The 23,571-nt window shown below is 39.7% G+C and overlaps 1 protein-coding gene across 2 annotated transcripts in view; it reads right to left on the bottom strand.

Moving 5' to 3' along the window:
- Positions 1-1,892: 1,892 nt before the first annotated feature.
- cbl (Cbl proto-oncogene, E3 ubiquitin protein ligase) overlaps positions 1,893-23,571 on the bottom strand; it is a 228,816-nt gene continuing 207,137 nt past the window's right edge. The window contains exons 12-17 of one of the 2 annotated variants that reach the window (XM_072593489.1): positions 18,900-18,994; positions 18,135-18,176; positions 11,951-12,112; positions 11,273-11,361; positions 10,955-11,143; positions 1,893-8,862 (exon numbers count right to left, since the gene is read on the bottom strand). In XM_072593489.1, the coding sequence (XP_072449590.1) occupies positions 8,600-8,862; positions 10,955-11,143; positions 11,273-11,361; positions 11,951-12,112; positions 18,135-18,176; positions 18,900-18,994 (840 nt within the window). In that variant the 3' untranslated portion in view covers positions 1,893-8,599. The remainder of the gene's footprint in view (positions 8,863-10,954; positions 11,144-11,272; positions 11,362-11,950; positions 12,113-18,134; positions 18,177-18,899; positions 18,995-23,571) is intronic. The other variant, XM_072593490.1, reaches the window with a different exon arrangement.

Here is a 23,571-nt window from a genome sequence, read left to right as displayed (position 1 = left end):
GTATGTGTTTAATACATTATTTCACAATAGTACTTTCCATTTGCTATGTCTTAAAACACTTACCAACACAGTAAGAGAGCACTTAAATGAATATAAATTAATTGCACAGAACATCCAGAATCTGCAATGAGGTTAGGAGTTTAAAAAAAATTACATATTGCAAGCACAAAAACCCTGAACAAAGTGAAAGATCGTCCTACATCAGTGCAGAACAAAACAAATTAAAATCTCAGAAAACTGACACATTGCTTGAAATGGGCGCCAAAAATGACCTAAGAAAGCGAGTCTCAACATTCATTTATATCAAAAGCATTGAAGTTCATTTCGTACAGGAGCATTTTCATTAAAATCTTCAGATTACAGTATTCAATAAAAAATACTGACTTAAACATCCTGCAATTCTGTACATTTCTACATTTATCACATTAAACATACGAAATTTACAGAAAACCATTTTCTCAGAGGTTATGAGTCAAAGCAAGTGCACATTGGAAAGCTGTTGAGTACTCAAAAGGGCTGATGTAGAGATCGTTTAAAAGCAGGTTCTCCTATCTCCTGATTGTGTTTTATCTGTGTTGGCCTTTCTATCACACAATAGTACTGCCTCAGTCCGCCTCCTCCCCCTAACCAAATTAATCAGTACCATGGTTGTGAACTATGCCATATCACAATCAATCCAGCACAATGGCTAACCCAGACTAGAGCACAACTGGATATTCATTTTGAAAATTTGCCCCTCAAGTATTTAGGTCTCCTCACAGATGAAACACAGTCTTGTACTCAATTTACAGAAAGCAGTTGTTGCTTTAAATAATTTCAATTCAAGGCGTATTAGTGCTCTCCTCATCACACCTACAGATTGTAGCCCAATCAGTCTAGCTTTCTCTATTCAGTTCACTTGGTCCCAATTAAAAGAATTTAGGAATTGAAAGATTCAGTTGTCCCAACCATTAGTGACTGCTGACTGACAGAGGGTACCCAGTGAAACTCACTGTTACCATAGCCCAGGCAATTTGATTAGGTTGGTTCAGTTGATAGTTAGTCAGATTTGAGAAGATTTGTAGCTCAGGTTGAGGTTCTGGATGTAGGTTTGCTCGCTGAGCTGGAAGGTTCATTTTCAGACATTAGATTAGATTAGATTCCCTACACTATGGAAACAGGCCCTTCGGCCCAACAAGTCCACACAGACACTCCGAAGAGTAACCGACCCACACCCATTCCCCTACCCCATATTTACCTCTGACTAATGCACCTGACACTATGGGCAATTTAGCATGGCCAATTCACCTGACCTGCACATCTTTTGGACTGTGGGAGGAAACCGGAGTACCTAGAGGAAACCCACGCAGACACGGGGAGAATGTGCAAACTCCACACAGACAGTTACCGAGGCAGGAATTGAATCTGGGTCCCTGGTGCTGTGAGGCAGCAATGCTAACCACTAAGCCACCATGCAGCCCCAATACATCACCATACAAGATAACATCTTCAATGAGCCTCCAGATGAAGCAGTGGTGGTGTAGCCTGCTTTCAATTTATACATGTGGGTTACCTTGGGTTGGTGATGTCATTTCCTGTGGTGACATCATTTCCTTTGGTGATGTCATTTCCTGTTCTTTTTCTCAGGGGTGGTAAATGGGATCCAAGTCAATGTATTTATTGATAGCGTTCCAGTTGGAATACCATGCTTCTAGGAATTCTCGTGTGTGTCTCGGTTTGGCTTGTCCTAGGATGGATGTGCTGTCCCAGTCGAAGTGGTGTCCTTCCTCATCTGTGTATAAGGAAAGTAATGATACCACTAGTATCCTTACATACGATTGAGGAAGGACACCACTTTGACTGGGACAACACATCTATCCTATGACAAGTCAAACAAAGATATGCATGAGAATTCCTAAAAGCATGGCATTCCAACTAAAACTCTTATCAACAAACATACTGACTTGGACTCATTTACCACCCACTGAGAAAAAGAACCGGAAATAACATCACTATAGGGGATAATGTCATCACAGGAAATGACACCACCAACCCAAGGGAACACAAACATAAATAAAAAGCGGGCTACACCACCAGTGCTTCATCCGGAGGCTCACTGAAGATCTGACCTGGTATGGTGATGAAACGTCTGAAAACGAACCTTCCAGCACAGCAAGCAAACTTACAATCAGTTGATAGTATTAATCTCAGGTACAGAGAAATTAGGAGGTAGCCTTGTTGAAGGCATCTGAGTACATATCCAAGCTAATACTCAAACTAGGAGACCTCAATTCAGATGAAATGATTAGTTTGGTGGATGTTAAAAGCTGAAGAGCGAGGAGAAATTAACTGGTGATTTATCTCATTGGTACTTAGTGCATTTGCTCATCAACAGTTAGTGCACATTCAAAATAATTTGCTGGGTGAAGCCAGATATTTCAGAGGTATAATATTAATATCAACATAATCCATGCCTGAACTTCATGAGATGATTTCTCAGTCTCCTTACTCACTGGAAAACATCCAATCACTGGAGAGCTCAAGAACAAAATAATGAATCAGGTGTTAATCAGAATCAAAATCCAACAAACATTACTAATCATTTCGTCCTGATGCTGTGAAGAAATGCTTATTTTACAAGAAATGTTTTAAATGAAGTAACAGGAGTTAAGCTGGCTCAAAGCAAATAATCTAATTCATAAACCCTCACCTTTTGACTACTGTTACACTCACAGTAGACATTGAACTGGCTCTTCCCTCCTTGGAAGGAGGCCTCTTTCACTGATTGCAGAACAGCAACATTCTGCAGCACCAAATGGATAAAACTTTGAACACATTGAATAAATGTAGCCCTTGAAATGCCAATGAAATCAACTAATGTTGGTCTGCACAGAAGAAACAAAATGACTGCACTACACAGCAACAAATTCAATACAAATAGATATATGTGTTCTTTGTTAAGACTGAAATGTCTTTTTATAAAAGGGATGCTCGGGGTGACAGGAATGAGTACATTTTGGCGCCCATTTCTAAAACGGGGTATAAGAAAATAAAACGTCCAATCCAGGCCTTGGGTAAAATGGCTGCACAACTATCACTGAAAATTCAACAAATTCAGAAGTCATAGGTTTTAACATTTTTTTTAAAAGTGTTTTCATAAAATATAAAAATGACCCTGATTACCTGAAATGTCTTGCATTGATCACACTGGACTTTAATTAGCTTAGGGATAGAATTCCTAACTTCAATTTAAACCCAGCATTATGTTGAGTATGTAAAATCAGATGGCTACTTTGTAAACTGTGGCATTAAGGCTCAGGTTTGAACCACATTTAAAGATAAACTACAAGTCACATCTGGCATCTTTTGTGGCTAATGTCATTAATTTGGCTAAGTGGGGTCTCAGGTCTGCTTTTCATCAGTGAACAGAAATCAGCATTACACTCCATCTCCTTCAGAGTGCAGCCTCAAATTCCTTTCCCTGTATATTTACCCTGGATTACAAAAATCTCAGAAGATGATTCACACAGGTTTTAAATGGAGGGTGGGTCAGTTACTTTACTGGTTGAAGATGCAGTGAATATCCTTGTTGTTGTTTGAAAGATATTAAAGGTTAGAGTTCCAGAAGTGATCTTGACAAATTATCAAGAGAAAGGATCTATATGATTCACCCTCTGTTCATCCCGAATGGATATATGGACAGGGAAGTTAGAATACCCATATGTCAATTTTATTTCATAAGACTCAAGTTAACACATCCTGCTGCATGTGGGCAAGGTGTTTGACAGCTACTAGGATTTTGTTTTCTCCCTGAAAATGAATGCTCTGAAACCCCTTATCTGGTCAAGTCCATTGATTATATAATTAAACTCAGGCTTTTCAACACATTGTGATTTCATATAAAGCCCAGTTAATTTCAATAAAAGCATATGTATACTTTTAAAAACAATTCATCATTGAATAATGTGCCTTCTTCACACAAAACAAGCAGCAGTAAATAGCAAACCAAACCATGAAATTAGCAGTGCTTTCTAAGCTCTTTCCTGCAATTGGTGGAAGCACTCAATTGGCAAATAAATATTAGATAAACATGATTTTTTTTACTCCTCTCCCACTCCCGAAAACTGGATTTTCTGAATTTCCACAGAAGTCCTGAATCAAAGGGCAACGTAAAATAGAAATGACCCAGCCAGTCCCCTGTTCTGTTTGAAAATGAATATGTTACTATGAAGAAAATACTCACCCACAGTGATGGATCTGAAAATAAACATGGAGTAGGATAACATGTGTTCCAGTTACTCACTGCCTTTGTAATCAGGTTTACATATGAACTCCGAACTAAAACATCAAGCACAAAGCTCAAAAACTAGCTGCATTTCCTTTATCAGAGAACCTTCTGTCAACTTGTCCAGTCACTAGATGCAGTATATGGATTCTTTCATTTTTATTTGCTCCCTACCTCACTGTCTTTGCTTGAAACCACAGTGCAATGGAAAATATTAATAAATTTTAAAAACTGCAAGTAATACAGCTGCCCTTTTGACAATGTCAAAGAATTCCCAAGGCTTTGAGGAAAGAATGGGGATTGGAACTAGTTGGATAAAACATGACACAAAGTTACTGCTAGAGGTTTTCAGAACTAAGATCAACTGCAATTTGCAATCACGTCTCTGGAGGGCAAGTGGAACTTCAAACTCGTAATCCTTCCCTCCTGGGAAATGGGAATATCTTCATACAATCACTGTCCAACAACCCTTCCTGAATACTGTGCAAGTTGCCAGCATGACTCAAAAGCTTATTCATCTAATAAGTTATCTGCCTCCCAGGAAACCAAATTATGGCATATCTTTCATTAATAAAATTGTATTTATATGAAAGACTTTTAATTTTGGATCATGTTTAATTACAGTCACACTGAAGTGCAACACTGACAGGATTGTGTCAGTGTTTCAGGTAAATGAAAAAAAATCCAGTTATTAATGCCAACTGTTGACAAATAAGTACAAATGATCACAACAGCAAACAGATCCAATCTGAGTAACTAAGATAACAATAAATATTAAAACACAGTTGGTTACTAGATATTTACACTCCATAACTAACAACCACTATCATTTTTGTACCTACCCCACCCCTAAACAAAATATGGCACAAAACATCAGAATACACCAGATAACTCTACTATTCACTAAATGTCTGAAAAATGGCTACAACCAAGTTACAATCAAAATATTGCAACCCATAAATAAAGATCTTTTTACTTAAGTAATTACATAGTTTAGAAAACTGAGTTGAGCTGAAACAAGAATAAAATTAAATTAAGCTATTAGAAAATTATGATTAGACACAAATATCTATACTAAAAATCAAGTCAACTCTACACATATTCATCCAGTGTTCAACTCTGCCGGACAACTGGCAGAATATTTAGATGTGTACAGTACTGGGAAAGGGATAGTTGACCACAGTCAACTTTCCATTCTCCATTACAGTACATAAACACAAATGCTTGCATTCAACAGACTCATGAAAATGGCTCTTTTAATGAAAAAACAGCATCACAGGATTATGCAGTTAGAATACCATATCCTTACATGCAAGGTAAAACCTTTCCAAGATCTATTCCAGAATCCTCCTTCAAAAATTTTTATTTTTATTTTTTGCAAATCTGAAATTGAAGAATTTCCTCTACAATTTTTAATTTTAATTTCTGATCTATCCTGCTAAAATCTATAAACACGATGACAGAGCAGAACATAAACAAAAATGAAACCATTGTGCTTTTGACAATGTCAAAGAATTTACAAGGTTTTTGGGAAAGAGTGGAGAGTGGAACTAATTAGATAACTTTTTCTAAAGAGCTGGCACAAGCACATTGGCCTAAATAGTCTCCTGCTCTTTTGTTTCATGTTGTGATTCTATATTGACGTTAGGTACAGATATTTTCCTTACAAATATCTACTTTCACATACCTTTCATGAACATCACAGTAATGTCAAGTTGTATTTGCTGGTTGTTGATCACACCCAAATTACTTCCCACATCAATGCTTGCATAGGGCAAGAAAGAAAAGTATTTAAAAGTGCAACAGTAATACTGCTGTTAGCCTCACTTGACTGCCGTAGCAGTTTGAATTATTTCAGTTTAGTTTTACCAAGTTTTGAACAGAAACATTGTTGGAAATAAATTCTTACAACATCTCTGGACTTGACTGAAAACTATTTTTTTAGAATTCTGGTACGAAATGTGAATCTGGCAAGACCTGCATTTATTGCCTCCGCTAGTTGCCTATGAGAAGATGATAGCCACTTTCTTGAATCACTGCAGTCCATATGGTACAGGTAGGTACACCTACAGCACTGTTCAGAAAAATGAAGGATTTCAACCCAGCCTTAGCAAAGGAATAGTCATACAGCTGAAAGTAAGGATGATGTGTGATGTGTATTCCTCATCAAGGTGTTATCAGGAGCTACAGCTCAGGAGAACACACCAGATGTTCTTCACTGTAGTTTGAACAGAACAGGAAAAACTAGACCAAGGAAAATGACAAAAAGGTAAAATTGTATCTGCTTCAACATAGCACACATTTCCTCTTCAGATTTTCCACTTTTCCTCTCCTGAACACTGACTCCCTCTAGTGTCTGACAAATCCAGACCACTATAACCAAAGAGGGCAAGGTCACAAAGGGCACATCCAACCCTTTGCTAGGAGAAAATCTGCATCAAACAAAGAGATACATACATGCCAACAGTCAGATATGCAGCCACACAGTGATTGACCCAAGAACACCCATACATCCATTCTTTTGCAGGATTCACTGGAAAGCAATCAGAAACTGATTTTTCCCATCCTCTGTCCAGGGACTATTATGATCAAGTGCAGCATTCTAGTTGTTGCCCCTATTCAATCTTGGTACAGGCAAATTGTAATTCAAATAACAATTTGGATCTGTCAACTCAGACAATAATATATTTATTAATTCCTTCATTAATAGAAAGAAGAAGATCCTCTAATACCCCAGAACAACTGCAAGTTTCCATGGAGACAAGGAGCACGAGTGAGAGAATGTTTCAGGTCAATGAACCAGTCCTGATGAAAGAGCATTGATCTGAAACTTCAATTTTGCTTCTCTCCCAACCTCCAAAGATGGTGCTTGACCTGAGTACTTCCAGCAGCTGCAGTATTTTGCTTTTCTATTTGGACTTTTGTTTGCTTGTTCATAATAAAATAGACAGTAGAATTAGAATCATAGCTCAGTGCTAAATATCTTATTAGAAATATAATGGGTGAACAGTATATTGGAAACTACAAGTCAGTCTTCATTTGGGACTAAATGGCCAATGTAGGATAGGGATAGTATTCTTGGACTTCATGAGTAAGGTGGCATCTTACAATTCCTGATTTTCGTCACATTCTTGTGATTAAATGCATTGTAATACAATGATTCAAAACCAAGTATTTTTTAACCTGGAGGGTTCTTTCTTGGTAAACTAACATTGAGATTTCTCTCATGGATCAGCTGGGATCAAATAACAATCTGTTTTAGTACCTGCTCAGCATCAGTATTGCACTGATTACATATGGTTACCTGCCTATTTTCTATTCTTAATTGCTCCTTACTTTACACTCAAACCTCATGCCAAACACAATAATTCAAATGGGGAAAACATCAATTAGATTTGTACAATGAAACCCATGCTGTCATTGCAGATTTATTTATAGCAAGAACTTTGCATGATTGGACTGAACATCTCTTTTGGATTTGTGTAAATTGGGATCCACTTTTCACTTTAAATTTCTCTTTCATACGCACACGACCAGATACTGTATAAATACAACTTTCTAACTAATATTTTATTCTGTGCAAATGATTCCTGCATGTACAAAAATAGACCCACATATTTATTCTGAATGGCTGGATGGTTTAAGTGCTAACCTGATTCCACACCAGCAGCTGTACATCCCAGTGACACAAATTGATAAGTAATACCAAGTGAAGCTGGGTCTACTTTTAAACCTCCTTATTCTGAAACTAACTTTTGAATCCCAACTCACTGTTAACATTTTCAACTTTGTTCACGCAATACTTGCACAGGCACACAGAAGCCTGTTACTGCATACTTTGAATAATACAATGTTTGAATATGATACAGCCTGTGTATAATACATATTTCTCAACTTTAGAATCCAATTTGGAAAATATAATTTTGAAATTCATTCATGGATGTACATCCACTTTATTGGAATACTTTTGGAACTAGAACCAGAGATAATATTCAAACATTTCTGATAATTCTGCACAAAGTAATCAAGTGGCATCAGTTTTATATGGATTGCAAAATTCCTTATGTGATGACTGCCCTTAAGATTGTAAATTTGTCAAACTTCAGACATGTTAAGAATACCTTCACATATAAACTTTTTTCATAAAAATCCAACAGTTGGAGTGGAAATGAGGCAGGGTGCTACCATCCTTCTATATTTCAGTAATTGCACAGACCTGATTATTCAATTTGATGAGGCGAGGGGGTTAGACGAGGCACGTTGTCACTCAAGCCAAGGCTTATATCAGACCAACCACTAGCTCTGGCTAGCTGGAGGCGGTGTCCTAACGGATGGCTATGTTGCAATGTGTGCAGGGGAAGGGACAGATACAAACTCCCGAAGAATATTCTTTGCCATTTCCACATTATTTTGTGCAATTAGCAATGCTTTCTGGATATCCTGATATGAGTAGCCCTGGCTCAAGAGGCTGTTGATCTCAGCTGAGAGAGTCTGCTGCTGTGTCTTATGACAGCTGTTGGACTGACTAGGACCGGATTTACGTTCTGAGTTGATTCGCCGAGGTAATGGCTTGGGAGGTCTTTCAGGTGCAGATGAATCTGAAAAAAAGAGAAACACTTGATCAGACAGACTTATCATCCAAAATTGCATCTCTCTTTTAGCATCTGAAATTTTATTCCCTGACCTTAAAGTACCAACACTTGCTGGCATACAAGTTGTATCATATTATCTGTGTTTCAAATGTTACAAATGTTGCTGGCCCATAACACATTCAATATTAGCACTCCATTTAAATACGTACCCTTGAAATATAAAATTAAACAAAACTTTGCTTTCACAGATTTCTTTCTTTCCTTCTTCTAAACTTTTTTTGATGCTGACCTTCAGCTCAATGACAAGCACCCCACCCCACCTGATGCCCAGAAATTAACATCAATGATGCACAAAAGCAAAAACACAAGAACACAAATGCCTCTAAGGGTGTGGGACTGGAGGAGATTACAGATACAGTGGGAGGTGGAATGTGTGTGTGTGAGAAAATACCATGAAGAGATTTTTTTAAGATGCAAATTTTAAAATCAAGATATTGTTTAATCAGGAGCCAATTTTGTTTAGTTAACACAGGAATGTTGTTCAGTCAGCACAGGAATGACAGGGAAATAGGTGCTTCTCCATGCCTAAATAACTTCATTATCATTTATCTTTCCTATTGTGTCATGATCATAAGATGTTCAAATCCATTTTCAACTCTGAAGATAATGAAGTCTGCAAAGCTGGATAAAAATTAGACTGAGGCGGCTGTGTGGCTCTTTGTGCCACAATGATTATTTTTAACTGAACAGGTTAACTAACTTCCATGAGTTGAAAAGCATGACCACCAACTTCCCATATTTTCTCTGGTCACCGCCAGACCACATAGTAGCCCAGTCAGCCCAAAAACTCCTCTTAAGATTTTATGGAGAGCTAACGTTTAGTTTTTGGGGTTATTTTTTATGTTTCTCCTTTCTCATTCTCATCAATACATTTATTTACACCTTCCTTGAAGTCTCTGCGTCTCTCACCTCCGCCTCCCCTTGATCATCCCTTTTTTTCCCTCAACCAACTCTGCAGCCTCTCCTTCTGCGCTGTTATGTATTTCGAGTGTTTCTCATCACTGATGAGTTCTAAAGAAGAGTAATTGCACTTGAATTGTTAACTTGCTTTCTCTTTCCAAAGATGCTGTCAGACCTGTTGAGTTTCTCCAGCATTGCTGTTGTATTTAAATTTCCAGTACCTGCAGTCTTTTGGTTTTATTTAAGGACTTCAGGCATATGGCATGTTCAGGCATATGGCAAGTTTCCTTGCAAAAGGTGTGTATCAGAACTAGCCACCTTATTGTCCAAGCTGATTCAGTAGAGTTTCAACACTGTTATCTATCTAGCCAAGTGAAAATTGTCCAGGTATGTCCTGGCAAAAAGCAAGACAAACCCAAACCAATCACATGCAGATATTGAAGCAGTACATACCCACACACAGTGAGACATGAACAATATTCAGACTTCGGCCCATAAGCTGCAAGTAAATTCACATCACTCAAATATTACATAGTGACTATCTCCGACAATAAGTTAGCTAACCATCTCTCCTTGACGTTCAATGGCATTACCATTGTTAAATTTCCCAATATCAACACTTCAGGAGATTGTGATTGACCAGAACGTGAACTGGATCAGATATATCCATGTTGTGGTGACAAGAATAGGTCAGAGACTAGGACTTTTGCAGCAAGTAGCTCTCTTCCTGACTCCACAAACCCCGTGCAACAGCTACAAGGCACAAGTTTAGTCTGTGATGGAATCAGCCTCACTTTCCTGGAGGAGTGCAGCTCCAACAACACTCAAGAAGCTTCGCATCATCCAGGATAAAGCACTCTGCCTGTTATGTATCCTATTCAGCACCCTAAAGATTCATTCCCATTACTATCATTGCATAGTCCCCCTCCAAGTTACACACCAACTTGATTTGGGACTACATTGTCATTTCTTCACTGTTGCTGGGTTAACATCATGAGAGTCCCTGCCTAACAGCATTGTGTTAGCACTTTCACCAAACAGATTGCAATGGTTCAAGGTGGATCATCATTTTGTCATGAAATTGGATAAAATAAAAATGCTCACATCTTGAAATTGCATTACTAAAAACAAAACTCACCTCCTGTGTTGGGACTAGGCAGATTTTGATCAGACACATTGGAAAATGTTGAACTTGCTTGAGAGATATCAGACAATGTGCGACGTGCTGGAGGAAGTGGCACTGGCGGTTTGGGGAAGTCATATGCATTATCTTCATCTTCACTCTCACCTTGTTCAGGTCCATCATTGATAGCACAATCACCATTGTCTACAGATAAGGAAGAGATTAAAATATTCACTTAAATGATAGAGAAAAGATCATTGACATTTTGGAAGGGGCACAAAAAGCACACATCACTCAAGGCTCAGTTTCTGGAAGGATAAAGAAGCATCTTACCAGTTGTAAAGTCTACATTTGTGGCCTGAGACGATGAGGTAAACATAAATTCGCACATCTGCCTCAGTGGGTCCGAATCAGACAAAGCTCTAACCGACAAAAAAAGGAAAATCACTAACAATTACTCAGTTACAAAAACCTCTCGGTCGTGTTTCAGTTTAATCATCAGGTGGATGGTTATTGATCTTTACATTAAGAATAGCCTTTGATTTATGAACAAGTATTTGTCATTTTGTTCAGAATGATGATGTGGAGGTGCTGGTGTTAGTCTGGGGTGGACAAAGTCAGAAGTCATTAGACACCAGGTTATAGTCTAATAGGTTTATCTGAAGTCACACAAGCTTTCAGACTGTTGTTACTTCGTGAGATACAGCAACACTCCGAAAGCTTGTATGACTTCAAATAAATCTGTTAGACTATAACCTAGTGCCTACTGACTTTAGAAAGGAGATGCACAATCACAGTATTGCTACCAAAGATTTTTATGTGATGAAGAATAGTCAGCTGCACTGGCTACATACACAAAAGGAGCTGTAGGGGGCAGCAATGTTTCTTATGAGCCTTTTCCACGGATAAATCGGGTTGCAATCAATGTCGCCCAAATACAATTCAGGAACCTGCTTTCCAGCAGCTAAGAAGTCTTAAATACAAATATGCTGAAAATAAAATTTCCCTTACTCTGCATTGTGGCTGCCCTGTGACTGAACCAAAACTCTGGAATCCAACGAGGTGGTAACACAGAGTGGAGCATGTACAGGTAGCGAGGACGGAGTCATGTAATCAATGTCCTCATCACTACTCTCTGAACGCTCCTCTGGTGTAAAAGGCTTTGTCAGGGGTCTGAAAGTACAAAATGAGAATTAAAGTAGCTTCAAAATGATTTATTCCACTTTTAGAAATTTATAAACAATCTCATGCTGTAGCCCCATAAACACTGCCACAAACAGTGCCATTACATACAAGCAGCACCTTATGATAACAATGATATAATGTTAGACATGACACCTCTTTTTCATTAGAACATGAAGACTTAATTTAGAGAAATAATTTCAAACTTCCTATTCCAGAGAAATTACTTAATACAATAAATGATTCTAGTTGCCTGCTTAAACAGTAATCAAGGATTCAATTATACAGAAAACACAAAGAGAACAATTTCACAGGAAGCTGTCCCATGCCAAAACATTTGTCACTCAACTGAATTCGTGCCGTAGGAAGCACTGGATCCTTTTGCCTTCTCCTTGATGTGTGGCTGGTTGTCATTGGCTCCTCCTAACTACTATTCATGATCAAAACCTCACCATGTGGGAAGCAATGAACAAGAACCCAAATTCATGCACTAGGATCACGTCATAATGAAGCACAAATGGAGTACTCATTTGCACAAGTGTCACTTCTCTAAATCAAGCTGCACATTTACAGTTGGGTTTCAATGCTTTTTATTGATTTTTTTCCCCCAGAAACATCATTTTAAAAACTCTTCAACTTCATTAAGAATTACAGACTGAAGATATATCTATACAAGTATTCCAAGCCTGAAGACAATTACAATGTGCCACAGAATCACAGAACAGAATCATAGAATTTTGAAGTACAGAAGTAGACGATTTGACCCATTGTTTCTGTACCAGCTCCCAAAAGAGTTACCCAGCTAGTCCCGTGCTCCAGCCCTCTTTCCATAGTCCTCGAAGTTCATTACTTGCAAACTTAGATCCAGCTCTCTTATGAAATCTTGTATGGAATCCACCTCCACCACTCTCCAGGCAGTGCACTCCAAATCCCAACTCTCTGAATAAAGAATCAAAGAATTTCCAGTGTGTGGAAGCAGGCAATTTAGCCCATCAAGTCCATATCACCTCTCCTAAGAGCATCCCACCCAGACTCACCCCCCTATCCTATCTCTGTAACCTGCATTTCCCGTAGTTAATCCACCAAGTCTGCACATCCCTGGACATTACGGACAATTTACCATGGCCAATCCACTTAGCAAAAGAATCCACGTAAAGGTGTTGTATTCGAGCTGTACAGGACATGGGTTAGGCCAATTTTGGAATACTGCATTCAATTCTGGTCTCCCTGCTTTAGGAAAGATGTTCTGAAACTTGGCAGGGTTCAGAAAAGATTTACAAGGATGTTGCTTGGCTTGGAGAATTTGAGTGAGCTATAGGGAGAGGCTGAGTAGGCTGGGGCTTTTCTCTCTAGATCAGAGGCTGAGGGATGACATTTTAGAGCTTTATAAAATCATGAGGGGCATAGATAGGGTGAATAGCCAAGGTTTTTTCAGCAGGATAAGGGAGTCCAAAACCAGAGGGCAAAGGCTTAAGGTGAGGGAGCAAAGATTTAGAAGAGATCTAAAGGGCAACTTTTCATACAGAGGGTGATGCATTTATGGAATGAGTGGCCAGAGGAAGGAGGCTAGTACAACATTTAAAAGGCATCTGGACGGTTACATGGGGAGTATAGAGGGATATGGGCCAAATGCTGGAAAATGGGACTAGATTAATTTAGGTTATCTGGTCAGGATGGACGACTTGGACTGAAGGGCTTGTTTAGTGCTGTGCATCTTTATGACTCTGACTCTAGTAAATCTTTTTTAAACTCCCTGCATCTTTCTTTGAATTGGAACACAATATGGTCTGACAAATGATTTGCAGAGGTGTAACATCACTTCCTAGCTTTTTACTTTATGCCTCTATTTATAATGTAAAGGATCCTATAAGCCTTCTTAACAAATGTTTCAACTTGCTTGGCCACCTTCAGTGAATTATGCATGCAAACCCGAAGTCTCTTTAATCCATTGAGCCTGTATTTTCTCTCCATGTTTCTTCTACCAATGTGCATTATGTCACACTTCCCGACATTGAGCTGCATTTGCCAGGTGTCTGCCCATTTGGTTAATTTGTCAATGCTCCTCTGAAGTCGCCAGTTTCATTCCCACAATTCACTATTCCCTCTACTTTAGGATCATCTGCAAATTTTCAGATTTTGTCCTCAACACCTATCTCCAAATCTTTTACATACATTAGAAAAAGCAAGGGTCCCAACACCAATTCCTGGGGAACACCATAGAATCAGAGAGAGAGAGAGAGAGAGAGATGTACAGCGCAGAAACAGACCTTTCAGTCTAACTCGTCCATGCCGACCATCCCAAATTAATCTAGTCACATTTGCCAGTATTTGGCCCATATCCCTCTAAACCTTTCCTATTCATATACCCATCCAAATGTCTTTTAAATGTTGGAATTGTGCCAGCCTCCACCACTTCCTCTGACAGCTCATTCCATACGCACACCACCCTCTGTGTGTTAGAGTCGCCTCTTAGGTCCCTTTTAAATCTTTCCCCTCTCACCCTAAACCTATGCTCTCTAGTTTTGGGCTCACCCACCCTGGGGAAAAGACCTTGTCTATTTACCCTATCCATGCCCCTCATGATTTCATAAACCTCTATAAGGTCATCCCTCAGCCTTCGGTGCTCCAAGGAAAATAGCCCCAGCCAATTCAGCCTCTCCTTATACTTCTAACCCTCCAACCCTGGCAACATCCTTGTAGATCTTTTCTGAACCCTTTTAAGTTTCACAACATCCTTGCTATGTGAGGGGGATTCCCAACTCCTGTACTCAATGCTCTGACCAATAAAGGAAAGCATAGCAAATACCTTCTTCGCTATCCTTTTACCTGTAACTCCATTTTCAAGGAACTATGAATCTGCAGTCCAAGATCTCTTTGTTCAGCAACACTCCCTAGGAATTTACCATTAAGTGTATAAATCCTGCTCTGCTTTGTCTGTCCAAAATGCAGCACCTCACATTTATCTAAATTAAATTCCATCTGCCACTCCTCAACCCAGTGGCCCATCTGATCAAGATCTTGTTGTACTCTGAGGTAACCTTCACTGTCCAGTACACCTCCAATTTTGGTGTCATCTACAAACTTACTAACTATACCTCCTATGTTCAGACCCAAATCATTTATAAAAATGACTTTTAACTTGGCTCCGGTTAGAGAAACTCTCTGCTTCCTATCTTTTAGCCAACTTCTAAACCACATTACTAGGGACCCAGCAATCCCAAACATTTCTAATTTGCTAAACAATCTGCCATGTGGCACTGTATCAAATGTTTTCTGAAAGACCAAATATACAACATCCACAGTACAACCCTCATCCACCACCTGTGTCACCTCAAACAGCCCTATTAAATCTATCAGACATGACTTTCCTTGTCAAAGCCATGTTGACTGCCTATTATTAAATTTACTGTGTATAATTACCTTATCCTATATTATGGCCTTTATTAGCTTTCCCTACTACTGAGGCCAAGCAGACAGGTCTGTAATTTCCTGTGTTATCCTTTACCCCTTTTTAAACAATGCTGTCACATTTTCAATTCTCCAGTCTCCCAGGACCCATCCTATGTTGAGAGGCGTAGAAAATTTCTGTCAATGGCGCCACAATTTACTCCCTTAGTTTCTCAGCAATCTAGGATGCATTCAATCCAACCTGGTGACTTCTCTACCTGGCTTTTAGACCCTCTAGTGCTACACTGCTCAACACCCACATTTTCAGCTAGACCATTGTCAGCATTTTCTAACTTGGTAAAAAACAGAAGCTAATTACTCATTTAGTACCTCTGTCATTCCCTTTGCTTCAGTGAGCAGCTTACCCTGTTTGTTCCTTATGGGCCTCACTCTATCATTCACTAATCTTTTACTATTAATATGTTTGAAGAACATGTTCCCATTTGTTTTAGCACAGCCTGCCATCCTTTCCTTATACTTCTTCTTAGTCTTCCTTATTGATGCCTTCACCTCTCCCCTGCATTTGAGACACTCTTCCTGATTTTTATTGCTAATATTATTCCAGTATGCATAATAAGACTCCTTTTACTTCCTTATTTTTTCATGAATATTCTTATTTATTCAGGGTACTCTAGTTTTTGATACCATGTATTTATTTCTCATATGTACATACCTGGCTTACATCCTATTCACCTCTTTTGAAATTCTCCCTTTTTTTCATCTCATTTTATCCAGCATTTCGAACCTGTTCCAGTTCAACTTTTAGACGCCTAAAGTCAACCTTTTCTGGGATCCTAATCATTGACTGATTTCTATCCTTTTCCAACTTAACAATAAACCATATTATATTATGATTGCTATTTCCCAAATATTCCCATCTGATATTCTCACTTGGCCCGCCACATTTACAACCATCTATGTTGGCCTGGTGTTATTATCTCAGTACTATACATCCAGAGAACCAGGAAATGTTCTCCGAATCCAGGTATAATCTCTGCCAAAGCAGATGATGGAATTTTAATTCATTTAAAAATCTGGAATTAGAAGTCTAATGGCATGAATCCATTGTCAATTGTTGGAAAAACCCATCTGGTTCACTAAGGAAACTTACATCCTTGCCAGGTCTGGCCGACATGTGACTCCAGACCCACAGCAATGTGGTTCACTCTGGGATGGGCAATAAATGCTGGCCTATCCAGTAATGGCCTCATCCTGTTAATGAATTTTTTAAAAACTACTTGCCTTGTAGATTTCCATTATCTACCTACAAATGCTCTCTTCTCCTGCCTCCCCAATACTTGGAGGTCTATAATAAATCCCCAACAAGGTCACTGCTCCTTCCTGTTTTTCACCTCCAACATGTAGGTTCTAATTCAGGAACTGCATCTTATTCAAGCATCATGATACCATCTTTGACCAAAACTGCTATACCTCCTCCCTTTTTTATTCATCCTCTTTCTTCTAACAACCTGATAATCTGGATGTTAAGGTATCAGTCTTGTTTTGGCTTAAGCCATGTTTCTATCAATGTTACTATCTCATATCCCCCAGAGGAATTTTGAATTCCCCAATCTTGTACATGATACTTCATGCATTTACATCCATACAATTTAACCCTTACGTTACCTCTTTCTTGCCCATTGGAAGGCCACCATTTCTTTGTTCACTGTCAACACTCAAGCCTTCTTTTTCCCCACTTCTTTCTCCCCACCTTCTCTCTTCTGCCCTCTTTGGTACTTCCAAAACTAGGAAGCCAAAATTAGTCAATGCATCCCCAGGAAAGATGTTGCAGAGAAAACGTTTCTCATTACAGATTCTGAAGGATTTCCTGCATATTTCCATCAAATTATGTTTTCTTCCCAATTTTATAACTGCAATCCACAAAAAAGCCAATTCATCCCATTTCACAATGATAACCGATCCTTTGAAAACTTCCACAACCATTGTCGAAAACGAATCAGTCTTCCCTGGGCTATACAATGTGTATAAAGCCTTTTTAAAATCGGTCCATTTCTTTGAGATATACTGGTGCAAAACAGACAGACTAATAAACAGGTGATAGTATTACTTTCGCCAATTTCTCCATGGAAATGTATCTACTAATCAGTATTCCCCTCTCATACAGTCTCAATGTTGTTTTTCCCTTACTTTGATATTTCTTACCAGTCATCCTGATGAGTGCAAGATAAAAAGCTTCGACAAAATGTGTTTTGTTTCAGCAATATTTAAGTTCTGCATTATCAAACGACAACAGGCAGCTTGCTACAAAATCAGAAACTGGTGAAAAAAAACCCTGGAAGGAGAGTCACTGGACCTGAAGTGTTAACACTGCTGTCTCTCCACAGATGCTGCCAGACCTGCTGAATTGTTCTAGCAATTTCTGTTTTTGTTCATGATATCCAGAATCTGCTTACATTTCTTTTTTCTTTCTTTTGTATAGGTAACTTGTCGATTATTTCAATAGTTACTGCCAGTTATTACATAACTTCAGTCAACTACCTGACATTTGCCAGATGAAGTGCCTAAATTATAGCCTTAAAGTTTAAATGACCAAACACGACCTTACCTCAGAACTGCCTGTACATTTGAGGCTCCCTGTATTCCACTTCTATGAGACAAAAATGGTGCAGCCAAGAGCACAGAAATTATAAAGTTCGTATAATGGTGAACACAGAGCCTTTTCTAGCAGAGAACTATCTTTACAATTTAGACAGTGTACTTGGTGACATTCATCTTTGAAAAAAATTGCCTCTTCCACATCAAGCTCCATATGTCACAACTTCTAACTGAAGGGTTAGGATGACTAAGATGCTGTTTTTTTAAAAAAAAAGTCATGTTTAAAGCAAATCCTAAACTAAAAAGGGAAAAGCTTGTTACAGTGGAAAATGGGGTGCAGATCCAATTCTTAACCACTATCCAGTTACTTTTATTTGAAAATATGGATGTGGATATTTGGCAAGAAACTGAGTGTCTGCCAGTCGGTACCCCACCCCCAACCTCCAATCAAAAACCTATCCATGTTCTATTCATTAATAATAACCACTTAGGTTTGACAATGCCCTTGAACTGTAACTGTAGCAGAGAAAATTTGTTAACCCCTCGCTCCCTACAATACCAGAGACAAACACAACTGATATCGCCATCTCAGTTAATAATGACATAGCAAATCACATAAAAGAAAATTGTGATTGCATCATGCATCAGGTCATCGATGCATTATTGTGTATATGTAAAGCTATTCACTTCCTTATACACGCTTTATTGCAGATGATGTAAACCGTCACTGATACTCAACCCCTATGGAACATTCACAATGCAGAACTTTACATACCGTGAAGCAAGAGAGTAGATGGTATTTGCTGATGTGGAGGATTTCACTTTGGAGGTCTCGTACTCTGAGCCATCACTCAAGGCACCACAGAAAGCCTGCAAGAATCAAAAGATATTATGTAAGGTATAGCAATTTAAAAATGAATTTTTTCTAAAAATCAGCATAAAGTAGGTAAGTTAGATATAAATTTGGATGTGTATACAAGAACCTAAGTCAAGCTGTGAATTAATTTTAGCAGATAACGTGTGGAAACTGCTAAAATCCTGCGCACACACATATCATGATTTCCTTAGACTATGTGCTTTCTCTGGCCCTTCTTTCATTTTCTCAAAGATCCCAAAACAGTGAAGAAACTTATCATAACATTATGGCTTTTAGATTAGATAAGATTCCCTTCAGTATGGAAACAGGCTCTTCAGCCCAGCAAGTTCACATCGACCCTCCGAAGAGTAACCCACCCACACCCATTCCCCTACTCTATATTTATCCTGACTAATGTACCCAACACTATGGGCAATTGAGCATGGCCAATTCACCTAACCTGCACATCTTTGGATTGTGGGAGGAAACCGGAGCACCCAGAGACGGAGAATGTGCAAACCCCATACAGACTGTTGCCCAAGGTGGTAGCTTTTGTTTTATCATGCAAGCTACTATCTAAGTAACTTAGTGTGGCATTCAAATCATGCATTTGGATAAGGTAACTTGCACCTCTGTTCATGCATTGATTTCAGTTCCAGTAATTTGAACACCTATTAAATATCACCATTTAAAAGATAATTCTAGCTGGGGAAGGACATGCTACGTTTTTACTGATCCATCCCGAACTACCCCACTGAAATTGATATGCTGCAGGGACTAATTGTAGGATCATTGAGTTGTACAGCACAGAAACAGACCCTTCAGTCCAACTCATCCATGCTGATCAGATATCCTAAAATAATGAAGTCCCATTTGCCAGCATTTGCTCCTTATCGTTCTATACTCTTCTTATTCATATCCGGATCCAGATGCCTTTTAAATGTTGGAATTATACCAGCCTCTATCACTTCCTCTGGCAGCTCATTCCATACATGCAACACCCTCTCCGTGAAAAAGTAGCCCCTCAGATCCCTTTTAAATCTTTCCCCTCTCACATAAACCTATGCCCTCTAGTTCTGAACTCACCCATCCCTGGGGAAAAGACCTTGTCTATTTATACTGTCCATGTCCCTCATGATTTTATAAACCTCTATAAGTCATCCTGCCGCTTCTAATGCTCCAGGGAGAACAGTTCCAGCTATTCAGCCTCTCCCTGTGGCTGATACCCTCTAGTCTCAGCAACATCCTTGTAAAATCTTTTCTGAACCCTTTCAAGTTTTAGAACATCTTTTCTACAGCAGGAAGACCAGAACAGAATGCGGCATTCCAAAAGTGGCCTAACCAACGTCCTGTACAGCCACATCATGACATCCCAACTCCTAAACTCAATCCACTGACCAAAAAAGGCAAGCAGACCATACAGTGCTTTCTTCACCACCCTGTCTACCTGCGACTTCACTTTGAAGAACGATGAACCTGCACCTCAAGGTCTTTCTGCTTGGCAACACTCCCAGACCATGCCAATAAGTGGATAAGTCTTGCCCTGATTTGTCTTTCCGAAATGACACTCCTCACATTGCTGTTTCTTAAATAATTTCATGGTTTGATCTCTGTTATAAAGTAAGAACTTATTTAATGCATTTCGATCCCTTATCGAAAGAGCTTCTTGACATCAATCCAAACTTCATTTTATCAGTCTGAACCGATATTTTCTTAGGTAATTTAATTGTACACAAGTTTCTAGATTATCTATCGGCTCATTGTTTGATATCTTATAATGCTCAAAATACGTGGCGTCTGTGTGCCAATCTACCGCTGAACATGGTCTACAAACAATCACTCAAGAAATGAGTCATCTCATGAAAAGAATGGAAGGGAATGTTAAGATGCTGCTTCTCCAAGCACAGGCTGACTATCCCCTAAACTTGCAGCTAATAGGCACATTAGTAAATGCGGCAATACCAAACACAGGAAAGAAACAGCATGTGATCAGAGAAGCAACAAACAATTAGGAAAGTCAGCAATGACGTTGAAAGAGTTGCTGGGCAGAGTTTCATCAGGGCAAGGGCTGAGCGTTGGGTAAAGAAAAAGTCAGCAGCTGGGGTTTGGGTTCAGAGTTGCCTTTAGCCATGGAGGGGACACATTTTGCAAGCACAATCTATTGCTAATGCTGAAAGGAACTTATGTTGGACCCAGTTTTGTTTGTTGCACTCAAAGAGAGAGAGAGAGAGAGAGAGAGAGAGAGAGATAGCGCGAGAGTGAGTGTGTGTGCGCGCACGCGCCGTGTTGATTTGAATGTTGGTCTATGTGGGAGGGAGGCCTTGGAGAAGAGAAGAGAGAGATAGAGAGAGACAATGGAAAAAGAGAGGAGGCTGCAAAAGGGTTGGGAGAGAGGAGAGGGAAAGAGGGAAAAGGAAGCTAATCTGCAAGAGGAATGCAGTGGCAAAAAGGCAGTGAGAGAAGGGAGCAGCAAGGTATGAGGTGTGAGACAGGGGAGAAGGAAGCTGCAAGGGAAGAGTGGAATAGAAGGTGGCTTCAAGAAGAGTGGGGTAGAAAAAGAGGCAGCTGAAGGGCTATGAGCTGAAAGAGGTGTGTGTGTGTGTGTGTGTGTGTGTATGTATGCAGGGGGTGCACAGTAAGTGCGGGGGGGGGATGAAATGTGCTACAAGAGATCAGGAGAGAAGAAAAAAAGCTGGAAAAGGAGAAATACAAGAGAGAGAAGGTCGCACGAGGTGAGGGGTGTGATCACAGAGACAGAGAGAAGAGAGAATTTAAATATTATGATGGCTGAGAAATTAATGCTTCCCTTGTGTACAGTGGCTATAAGCTGATCAGCATTGAGGTTATTGATGAATTATTTTAATTCTGCAAGTCCAGATACCCCATTTGTCAATAATTGTACAGATGGTATGGTTGCTACATGATGGCGTCACCTAAAAGATGAGTTCATGAAAATGGAAAAGTAGACTTCGAGAAAAGCTCAAGAGGAGAACGTGTTATTGTATGTCTCTAAAAACATCCTCCTGATGTTTGTTTTTGAGGTCATAATGTCCGAATTCATCCTTACGCACTGGGAATCCTACACTTAAATGTGTCCCTTGTGCTTCGGCGATCGGACAGCGTGGTCAGAATGTAGCGTGATGAGAGTACTGGACAGTCTGACCATATCCTTACTGATTTACAGTCTCACACGCTTGTTTTGGTGACTGCTGCTTTAGCTTGGTTTCAATTTCAGGATCTCTTAACACTATGGCCTTCTCCAGCTATAATTATCTTTTAAATGGTGATATTTAATAGATGATCAACTTCGTTATTTCACTGTTACTCGATGCATTTGTGTCACTTTATTTTCAATTTCAAAGTGCAGGATTTTAAACATCATCTGTCATTGATCCACCAACTTGCAGATTATCTAACTCACTTGTGAATCCTTCTTGGATTTCACTGCACCATACAGTTTGTTAATGTTTGACTAAATTTGAGCTTCTGAATCCAAGTCACTGATGTAAATTAGAATGACATTAACTGTTGCTTATTTGATGAAATGGCTGAATAAAAACCTATAACCATCACCATGAAACAGAAACTTGCATCAAACATCTGGTTACTTCAGGGCAAAAGTGAGTACTGCAGATACTGGAGATCAAAGTCAAGATTAGAGTGGTGCTGGAAAAGCACAGCAGGTCAGGCAGCATCCAAGGAGCAGGAAAGTCAATGTTTCAGGCAAAAGCCCTTCATCAGGCTGGAAGCCTTGGGGGTGGAGAGATAAATGGGACGGGGGTGCAGCTGGGGGAAAGGTAGCTGAGATTGCAATAGGTGGATATAGGTGGGGATGAAGGTGATAGTTCGGAGGGGAGGGTGGAGCAGATAGGTGGGAAAGAAGGTTGACAGATGGGACAGGTCATGAGGACGGTGCTGAGATGGAAGGTTCGAACTGGGGTAAGGTAGGGAGAGGGGAAATGAGGAAACTGGTGAAGTCCACATTGATGGCCTGGGGTTGAAGGATCCTGAGGCACAATATGAGGTGTTCTTCCTCCAGGCGTCAGGTGGTAAGGGAATGGCAATGGAGAAGGCCCAGGACCTGCATTTGCTCAGCAGAGTGGGAGGGTGAGTTGAAATGTTCAGCCATGGGGCGGTAGGGTTGATTGGTGCGGGTGTCCCAGAGATGTTCTCTGAAGCACTCTGTGAATAGGCGTCCAGTCTCCGCAGTGTAAAGTAGACCAAATCGGGAACAGCAGATACAGTGATTGACATGTGTGGAAGTGCAGGTGAAACTTTGATGGATGTGGAAGGCTCCTTTGGGGCCTTGAACGGAGGTGAGGAGGGAGATGTAGGGGCAGCTTTTGCAATTCCTGCAGTAGCAGGGGAAGGTGCCAGGAGGGGAGGGTGGGTTGTTAAGGGATATGGACCTGACCAGGTAGCCACAGAGCGTCCTCTCCAACCTATCATCTTCATCCCCACCTCCATCCACCTATTGGACTCTCAGCCCCCTCATTACATTTATCTCTCCACCCCCGAGGCTCCCAGCCTCATTCCTAATGAAGGGCTTTTGCCCGAAATGTCAATTTGGTTACTTCAGTTAATTAAAGAA

Source organism: Chiloscyllium punctatum, chromosome 23 (assembly GCF_047496795.1).
Source record: "Chiloscyllium punctatum isolate Juve2018m chromosome 23, sChiPun1.3, whole genome shotgun sequence".
In the NCBI taxonomy this organism is placed as follows: domain Eukaryota; kingdom Metazoa; phylum Chordata; class Chondrichthyes; order Orectolobiformes; family Hemiscylliidae; genus Chiloscyllium; species Chiloscyllium punctatum.
The sequence above is the reverse complement of the archived record's forward strand: the minus strand, read 5'-3'. Positions and strand labels throughout refer to the sequence as shown.